A 10,095-nucleotide genomic window follows, 5' to 3' on the forward strand; every position below is an offset into this window, starting at 1 on the left:
CTCGTACCCGCTCGGGCAGACCCCACCCGCGGCTGGAGGGCTTTGCTGCCGCCGTTCCTTACCCCTGGGGCACTCGCCGGGACTCGTGTCCAGCGTGAACCAAGTTCAAACCGTTGCTTCTTTACAGCTCCATTTACAAGTCCCCTGGAAGCCGTCCTCCCGCAGCTTTTCCGCCTGGGACATCTTTGTCCCGTGTCTGACAGTGTTGCTCTTACTTCCATGCTGCTCTTCATGCCAAGAACACAGTCCTTGCAACAGTTGCCTTATTTTACTGATTCACCTCCTACACCTACGGGAAGTCAGATCACTAACTAGAACAAAGTTTAAAAGCAGTTAAAGAAAGATCCTTTTACATAGTCACAAACAAATTAAATTACCAGCTTTGCCTTTACTTCCCTTCCATAGAACTTACTCATGGTATGTCTGTCTAGTTCCATCATAATCTCTTAGTGCACTGTCACTGTTATCTCACAGACTGATCCTTTTGGAAGCTGTCATTGCTGTTTGTCTCAGTGAGAAAACCAATATGGTCATTAGCAGAAATGATCAAATTTCATCCACGTTGTTTCAAAAGGAGCAATAGAAACCATGTTCTCAGAATACATTATCTATGATTTAGATTCTCATAAAGCGTGTCAGTAAAATGGACCTGAATTTTTAAAATTAGACTGTTCTTACACAAGTTGGTATATGTTTTAACAAAATAATTGCTTTTAAACAGTTTTTACAAACTCATTAAGGGAGGAAGCTTAACTTACAACTATCTCCATGTGTACACCATGGAGAGGTGACAGGCATGTTAAGCAACAGCCACAATAAATAACCTTTTAAATGAAGGTGACTAAAACATCCCCCTGAGGACCAAAGCCCACGTGGTGAGCATTGTGCTGCAGAACATCAGAGATGTGGTTCCTGGGGAGCCCTGTGGGACAGTTTCATATCTTTCAGCATTTCCTAACCTTGCAATTTCAGAGAGCATACTGGGAGGTAGAGGAGAGAGGGGATTTTAATGACATTTCACTTTCTTCTTTTTATTGTGGTTTAAAAGTCATGCGTGCTGAAAGAAACAGTTTCATTATGAGCAACCTCTGCAGTGAGGGTTACAAATAGTGTCACTTCTCAGCAAGTGACAGGCTTTTAGGAAGAAGACATTGAATTAAAAGCTATTTTTACATACTTTCTGGAAGAAAACAGGAACATAGAGTCTCCTGATCTAACCAAAGTGCTTGCTCTGTATTTTGAAGTAATTTTACCTTGCTTAGGAAGGGTAGCAGCACATGGATCACCCTAACGACCAGTGCTGGGATTGTAGTCCCAGGGCTAGGCAGCAGTAATGCAAAGCTACTCTGGCCTTCTTCCTGCAAACAAAGAGGGACTAGAGAGTGTACAGAAAAGAACTCTGCCAACTCAGCTGCCTGCATCCTCAGTGGAGGAGCAGCAGCACTGTATGATCTTGGTTTGAGACCATGGCACAGATCAGCCCACAATCTTTTCATAGCCTGGGAATGCACCTGCCCTTATGACAGATCCCATGGCAGGAGCATCTCTTCTCCCTGTCTTCCCACACTGGATCACTTGACGAGGGAATAATCTCACATTGCCCACCCATGTGTGGTTCCACAGCTCACCAGGCTTTGGAGAGGCATGGTATAATCCTGGTGCAGCATCCAAGGACTTCATTAAGGAACTGGAGATGGGATAAGTTTGTAAAAACTGTTTAAAAACGATTCCTGAATGTAAGGAAGAACTTCTTTACTGTGAGGGTTACAGAGCACTGGAATAGGCTCCCCACAGAGGTTGTGGAGCCACCTTCTCTGGAGATTTTCAAGACCTGTCTGGATGCCTTTCTGAGTGATCTGCCCTAGCTTTTGGTCCTGCTCTGGCAGGGGTTGGGGTTGGACTTGATCTCCAGAGGTCCCTTCCAATCCCTGACATTCTGTGATTCAGTGGTTCTGTGAGGGGACTGGGACTGCAGTCCTCTGAACACTGTCCCTACCATTTGTGATGGGCCTGTCATTTTCAGAAAACAGAAGATGGTTACAGATCCTCACAATATAAATGTTTCTGTTCTTTATACAAGCCAAGGCCAGTTTATCAACATGCACTTGTGCTCACTCCAGGTGCAGAGGGGAAGCCTTCCTCTTTCAGCCACTTTGTAGCAATGATTTCCTTGCCCCATCTTTGTTTCATCACCAGATGTCTTGGCATGCAGGCAGCTTAAATCTTGGTAGCAGCAGGTATTATGTACCTGTTGCACATGCCCCTTAGCTCCTTTATTGTGAAGTGGGGAATCTAATGCTGACTGTAATACCATCTCAGTTCAAAGGAGAAAGTAAGCTTTCAGGTAGTATACACTTGTGCATGTAAATTTCTGTGTATGAGCTGACATTTTGTGTATATTAACATGCTCATTGAATTTTTGCTGTACTTAAGAATTAACTATTTAAAATAAAGGCACTAAACTAAGGATGCTGGTCTCTTTTTACAGGAAAATTGTGGACAGAATAGATGACAATAAAGATGGCTATCTCACAACAGAGGAATTAAAAAACTGGATTAAACGGGTGCAGAAACGCTATATCTATGAAAATGTGGCTAAAGTTTGGAAAGACTATGATCTAAACAAAGACAATAAAATTGCCTGGGAAGAATATAAACAAGCTACATATGGTTATTATCTAGGTAAGATAACTTTCAGATCGTATGCTCAAAGAATATTGAGGTTGTAAGGCCTGGTATCATGCCTTAGAGTCAACAGGAGTTTGGTGTCACATTTAAGACTCTTGAAAAAATCACAATAACTTTTGTAGGTGCTCAGAGGTCAAAAGCACTTCATAGTTGTTCAGTGCAGCCATTTCCACATGGGTCACCAGAACACAGGTTTTGTAGAGAGATTATGAAATGTACTGACAAAGCTGAATTAAAGTCTCCTCCATTTAGGAATATATATATATTTAGCATTAAAAATGGTTATTGAATTAAAAGATAATATTATGTAATTAATTAGAATTCTATGATTCTGTGATTCTAATTAGTATCATTAGTTCAGTCTCTCTAAACTCCTAGGATTCTAGGAGCTAAAAATTTAGGCTGGGTATGAGCTATAGTGAAGTTATTGATTAAAATGGTTAACATGCTTCAGACTGATAAGCTGCAAATTAAAATCCTTAACAAATCAAGCAAAAGAAACACATATTTAAAAAATATACCTGAGCCTTTGTCTCCCTCACATACATTCCCTTTGCTTTTTCTAAGTTAATGAAGGGAAAGGAGGAGATCAGTTATGCTGAAGGGCAATGCTGACAGAACAACAAATTGATATTGACTATTTATACGGGAAATGAGAAGACAGTATCTACCTAACTTAGAGGCAGTTTCTGGTGCAAGCTTCCAGTAGCAATAATAAGTAAAAAGTCTACTTTAGATTAAAATGTATCTTTTTATATTTGTAGAAGGAAATATTTGACATGCCATCCCTGCAGCAGTAGCCCTGGGAGCCCTTCTCAGCTCATGGTCTTTGCTCTCTGTAATCACCAAGATCTGAAGAACAGCTACTACATTGTGGTCTCATGTTAATGCACATTTAAAATTCCCACCTGTGATACCTGGCCTGGTCTTTTTCAACTGTGTTTGTCTCCCAACATGCAAATTATGAAGTTATGAGTGTTTTTAATGTTTGACGTCAGTTCAGTGAGCCTGTTTTAAAAATTATATCAAATACCATTTGTTTCATGCCACTGAACACCCTGAAAAAAATGTCATTGTTTTAAACTGAAAATAATTGTTAGGTTCCCTGTAGCAGAGGCGTAGCTACTAGATAATTTCAGTCTGCCAACTTCTGAAACCACTTTCCTTTGGTTTGCTTGCTTTTTGAAACTGAAAAGTTGTGTGATGGCACTGATTCCTAAGAAAAAAAAAACCTGAGTGAATTCTAGCCCAACTACTGCCTAAGCAGTGTTTGTAAAAACAGATTTAAAAATAAATGAAATCTATGAAGGATGATACACATTACTGCAAAATCCATTATTCTGGAATCCAGCAGAAGGCTTACTCAGACATTCACCTATACTACTAAGTCACCTTTAAAAATCACACCAAGTGCTTGACCCCTGAATTTAAAACTTCACAGGAAAGAGAACTTCCATTTTAACACAGCAGCTCGTAACAGCAAATTGGAATACCTCGTCGTGGTAATATGTTTTAAAAGGAACATAGTTTTGAGATCTTCTTGATCCATTTGCAGAAAATCCAGAAGAATTCCAAGATGCAACTGATCAGCACAGTTTTAAAAAAATGCTGCCCAGAGATGAAAGACGATTCAAAACTGCGGATCTGGATGGAGACTTAGAAGCCACTCGTGAAGAATTCACTGCTTTCCTTCACCCAGAGGAGTTTGAACATATGAAAAACATTGTTGTCTTGGTAAGCAGAGCAAAATCAATGCCATTGTTTTTACTTTTCTATTTTTGGGTGAGCTTTGAAATGCTTCTCTAATCTTTCCGTGCAGAGTTGAGAGAGAGACACACACACAATAGCCAAGTGGGGAACTGAAGGGGATGCCTGTCATGAAATTCACTTGATGTAGAGCTCTCAGTAGAAGAAAGACTTGTTAAATGTACTTAGCCAGCTCCTAAATGGAATAAAGAAACAATCTTGGGGCATGGACTAAGACCAAAAGGAAAGGAAGGCTTGCTGACACACAGTGGCTGAGTGTTCTGACACAAGCTTGTATCTGCTCCTTACTTAAAATTTAAGTATGCAGAGAATTTTTTCAACATGGAAGGATATTTGTGTATTTATTGTATAAAGAACCATCACACTGGAGTCAGTGGAAGCACATCTACCTGTGTACAAGGGCAGGTCATGGCCAGAATTCTCAGTTCTCTTCTGATTATTCGATGCAAAACTATTTTCCAGGAAACCTTAGAAGACATAGATAAAAATGGTGATGGTTTTGTGGATCAAGATGAGTACATTGGTAAGTGCTGAGGTTTCTTTCTTACATAGTCTTCCATCATTGTGTCTGTCCTCTTTCAAATTTACAGCAGCGTTAACAACAAAAAATGAATGTTTTGGTGCTCTGGTTCAACTATTTTAAACCAGCCATACAACCTATGAAGTTTCATTCCATTTTAGACAGATAGCAACACCACCAGCAAAAGGTTTGTCTCCCTTTACAGCATCAGATCCTCCTCTTGTTCTTGTCCAACTTGGCTAAGAGGGTCTGGAATAATATTTTTCACAACAGAAATACTGTGTACTTGGCCACATTAACAGCTTTTTAAAGCCATTATTTGGAATTGCCTTTAAGGAGGATCGGAAGGTGAAATAATTTCTTCCCAAGTTGAGCGATACTTGACTATGCAAAATAGCTGGGAAGCACATCTTGCAAGAAAGAAAACTCACTTTTTTTCTACTTGTTATTTTTCTAATTTAATTAGTAAGTAAGAACTCATGCTTCTCTAATAATTTGTACAGAGATGCTATTATGTTTCTTCTATAAATATACATTAAAGATGCATTAAAAGTGAACTGTAAAAATAGCACGAAAATGTAAGACTCTTAGAGAAGTTGTGAAGTATGTGAAAGTCAGCTGTGCATTGCTTGAGTGGCAGAAACAGAACAAAATGGGAAACATCAGCAGCAAATCAGTCACAGTTAATTTGCACAAGCTTCAGTCACACTGAGCAGTTAGCTGCTGTCTTACACTTAGACCTATGAAGAGAGAAACAGAAGCAGGGCTAGAGATCAGCAGTACCCAATAGATTTTAGCCTTTTGAGTCACTATGCAGATACCAAAAGCTGACTTCTCCCACTTTGATGGGTTTTAAATCAAGAAAGTAGCACCAGGAAAGCATTAGTGCAAACTCAGATGAATCTTTCTGTTTCTAGTGGTGCTATAAAGATCACTTCACATATAATCAGGAACAATATACACACATTAATTAATGGCAGGGGGTTTCTATTCCTTGTAAATTATATTTAGCCTCAGAATGTGAATGCTATTCATTTATGACTGAAATAACAGAGCAGCATAATTTCCACAGTAATTTCAGATCATTCAGTGACATTACCTACATATAATTATAAGGTAATTGTCAACATTTGTTACTGTGTGAATGCTGGTTTTTCTTGTCTTCTATAGATAGGAACATAGAATGTTCTAGTCACGATCACCCCACATTCGCACGGATGATAAAAATCACATTGACAGGACATGTCAGGTGCTTCAAATAAACAATATAATTTGCATTTTAAAAAATGAAAAAAAGAAAGTGAATGTGTTGTCTGAAGTTTTCTTCATGAGTTGAGGAAAATTATGCTTGAAATATTCCTACTTCCCCTTTTCACATGTAATATTTAAAAATTTTTAAAACACAAACATAAAACCAAATCTCTTCAGTAGTTTATAAGGAACAACAAAAAAGAAGTAAAAAATTTGCATTCTTTAGATCAGGTATTTGATGGCAAAGTCTGCTGAGGGTTATGGAGCAATTCCTCCCTCCTCCTCCTTCTTCCTTCCTTCCTCCTATTTTGTCTTTTATAAAATTGGTTTAGATTTTACAAAAACAGCAAAGCAAAGTATCCCTAGTCATATTAAGCAGAGAGAACTGAATTCTTATTGTGCATGAGCATGTAACAGTATTTCAAGGACACTGGGGACAGTTCTAACAATAGAGAACTTCAGCCTAGTGTACCTGCTCACACTGCAGGCTGGGGGCAGACTATTCCTGGGTTTGGGATCAGCATTTATGCTTCCTACAGATGCCCGCCAGCCTCTGGCCCCAAGACCATCCACATGGGGTGCACCTTTCCTTAGCACATCCTCGAAAACCAAACCCACAAGGCATAGGAGTAGCAGTACAAAGCAGGCCTTAAGTGTAAGTAGAAAAGTGGAACACTTGAGGAATAATCAGCCCTGATGAGCAGGAAACAATTGATTTGCCAGAGTGACCAAAATAACGAAGTGGACATACTACTCTGCGTTTGGGAGGTCTCTGCTGTAAGAACAAGTACAGATCACTTGCTCTTACTGATCACTGCTGCTCTGTTTATACAGGTGGCTGCTGCCACTGTGGCATTTTTCAGCTCAGGGCTGATGTACAGAGCAGCTCATGGACATCATCCAGACATCCTGTGTCACAAGTGGTACTCCATCCCAAGGTACCAACCTGTGACAAGTGCACAGAATGCACCACTAGGTCATCATGACTTCTCCAGGTCTCCTTTAGAAGAAGGAATACCTTCTACTGAAGTGTGCTGCGACACTGCATGGTTAAAAAAGGAGTAATCTAAGATGAATTTCTCTTTCAGCTGATATGTTTGCAAATGAAGAGGGTGGACCAGAGCCTGACTGGGTGATTACAGAGCGTGAACAGTTTTCAGATTTTCGTGACCTCAACAAGGATGGGAAGATGGACAAAGAGGAGATTCAGCACTGGATTCTCCCACAGGACTATGATCATGCACTAGCTGAAGCCCGGCACTTAGTCTACGAATCAGATGTAGACAAGGTATTTAGTGTTCTAATATATATATGTTTAAGTTGTATAAGCTGGTGTGTTTTGGATTTTTTTTAAACATATCAGCTAGCAAGAAATTATTCCTAATAACTCTCTTGTTAGTACACTTTAAACTTTGGTATGGCCTTTGACTCCATCTCCCACAGCATCTCATGGAGAAGCTGGCAAACCATGGCATAGACAAGTGGACTCTTCACTGGGTGAAAAACTGGCTGGGTGGCCAGGCCCAGAGAGCTGTGGTAAATGGAGTCAATGCTAGTTGGTGACCCATCACCAGTGGTGTCCTTCAAGGCTCAGGTTTGGGGCTGATCTTGTTCAATGTCTCTATCAATGATCTGGATGAGGGGATAGAGTGCACCCCCAGTAAGTTTGCAGACAACAGCAAATCGGGTGGGAGTGTTGATCTGCTTGAGGGTAGGAAGGCTCTACAGAGGGACCTGGACAGGCTGGACCAATGGGCAAGACCAGTTGTATGAGGTTCAATAAGGCCAAGTGCTGGGTCCTACATTTCAGTCACAACAACCCCAGGCAGTGCTACAGGCTTGGGGAAGAGTGGCTGGAGAACTGCCCAGCAGAAGAGGACCTGGGGTGCTGATGGACATCCAGATGAACGAGAGCCAGCAGTGTGCTCAGCTGGCCAAGAAGGCCAATAGCATCCTGGCCTGCATCAGGAATAGCATGACCAACAGGAGTAGGGAGGTGATTGTGCCTCTGTACTGGGCACTGGTGAGGCCACACCTCAGGTACTGTGTTCAGTTCTGTGCCCCTCACTACAAAAAAGGACATTGAGGTGCTGGAGCATGTCCAGAAGCTGGTGAAGGGTCTAGAGAACAACTCATACAAGGAGCAGCTGAGGGAACTGGGGATATTTAGTCTGGAGAAGAGGAGGCTGAGGAGAGACCTCAGTGCCCTCTACAACTACCTCAAAGGAGGTTGTAGGGAGGTGGGTGTTGGCCTCTTCTCCCAAGTGAATAATGACAGGACCAGAGGAAATGGTCTGAAGTTTTGGCAGGGGGGGTTTAGATTGGATATTAGGAAGAATTTCTATACTGAAGGAGTGGTCAGGCACTGGAGCAGCCTGCCCAGGGAGGTGGTAGAGTCACCATCTCTGGAGGTATTAAAGAAACATGTAGATGTGGCACTTGAGGGCATGCTCTAGTGGCCATGGTTGCGGGGTTTTTGGGGGTGTTTTTTGGTGGGGAGTGTTGTTTGGGGTTTTGGGTTTTTCTGTTGGCTTGTTTGTTTTGTGTTGATGGTTGGACTCTGATCTCAGAGGTGCTTTCCAACCATGACAATTCCAAATCTAAATAGAGTTTTAGAGGCTAGACTTGGTAGTAAGTTAATATATCAATGCCAGTTTCAGTTGGTAGGGTTAGAATCACAAAAGAAAAGACGTGAAATGCAGTTTATCAGCTCTAGAAGTCCCCTTGGCTTTCATTAGTTTAGATAAGAAATTATTTATCATCTTAGACTTGGGAGTCTTAATGTAGTAGAAATATTCTTTTCCCTTTTAAGAATGGTCATGTTTTTTCTATACTAATTCAGACTGCAAGATAAATTAAGATGGATTACAGGGGAGGCTGCAAAAAATCCTCCATTTCTGTAATCAAACACACATCTTTGACTTAAAGACTGGCTCAATATGTCCACATCCTCTAACACGGGAGGTAAATGGTTCAGTAGATCCCAGATGGATCCACTTCTGAAATGTAATGTGAACAAAGCTGAAACCTGAAAAGCCAAAAACTCTTATACAAAGAGTGTGTAAATTGCTAACATACTCAACCATCTTTCAACAAAATACACCAGAGGATTTTCATTTTCAGTTAGGAAGTAAACCTGACAGGAAGTTATTTGATAGTAAACGAAACCATGGGGCAAAACTGTGTACCAGATGACCCATATCTTGTGTGGCAGTGAGTTAACTACAAAGAACTTCAATTAGCAGTTTGAAACCAGTGGGACTTAGGTCTTCCACCAGGGTCCAATTTCCAATCACCATAACAGCTACTGAATCTGCAGTCTGGAACTTTAAAGAACTGTCAATTTCCCAGGGCTCTTGTAAGTTTGTGCTGGTGTGTCTTTTACCTAGCTTTGAAAATGTTCTTACACAGATTTGTTTTCTTCCCACCAGGATCAAAAACTAACAAAAGATGAGGTTCTAGACAACTGGAATATGTTTGTGGGAAGCCAAGCTACTAATTATGGGGAGGACCTTACAAGAAACCATGATGAACTATGATACCATGTGCCAACCAGTATGCCAGAGACCTTTTCTCAACTTGACTGAAATCACTGTTGTCCATCCCTGCATCTGGAGGAAGATGGACTAGAGGCACACTCACAACTGAATGACTTGCATTAATATATTTTTAACATGCCAGCTTATTACCTCAGAAACTGCATAGAAATAGCTTTTTACTCTTTTCATATGGTTAAATACAATGTCTAATTACTACCATTTTATTTTGGGGGGGGAAGGTAACTTTTCTTAATAGCCTGTGTGGAAAAGGCACTTATAAAACACAAATGCAAGAATCTTGAATAGTGACATATTTTCTTCAAATACCCA

General features: G+C 40.7%; 1 protein-coding gene across 1 annotated transcript in view; it reads left to right on the top strand.

The window, feature by feature from the left end:
* The window catches only part of RCN1 (reticulocalbin 1, EF-hand calcium binding domain), a 147,295-nt gene extending 137,530 nt beyond the window's left edge, over nucleotides 1-9,765 (top strand). Inside the window, exons 2-6 of the mRNA XM_010004266.1 lie at nucleotides 2,489-2,682; nucleotides 4,244-4,422; nucleotides 4,918-4,978; nucleotides 7,315-7,514; nucleotides 9,658-9,765. Of these exons, the coding sequence (XP_010002568.1) occupies nucleotides 2,489-2,682; nucleotides 4,244-4,422; nucleotides 4,918-4,978; nucleotides 7,315-7,514; nucleotides 9,658-9,765 (742 nt within the window). The remainder of the gene's footprint in view (nucleotides 1-2,488; nucleotides 2,683-4,243; nucleotides 4,423-4,917; nucleotides 4,979-7,314; nucleotides 7,515-9,657) is intronic.
* Nucleotides 9,766-10,095: the final 330 nt, after the last annotated feature.

The sequence above is a fragment of the Chaetura pelagica genome, unplaced genomic scaffold (assembly GCF_000747805.2).
Source record: "Chaetura pelagica isolate M959 unplaced genomic scaffold, ChaPel_1.0 scaffold119, whole genome shotgun sequence".
Lineage (NCBI taxonomy): Eukaryota > Metazoa > Chordata > Aves > Apodiformes > Apodidae > Chaetura > Chaetura pelagica.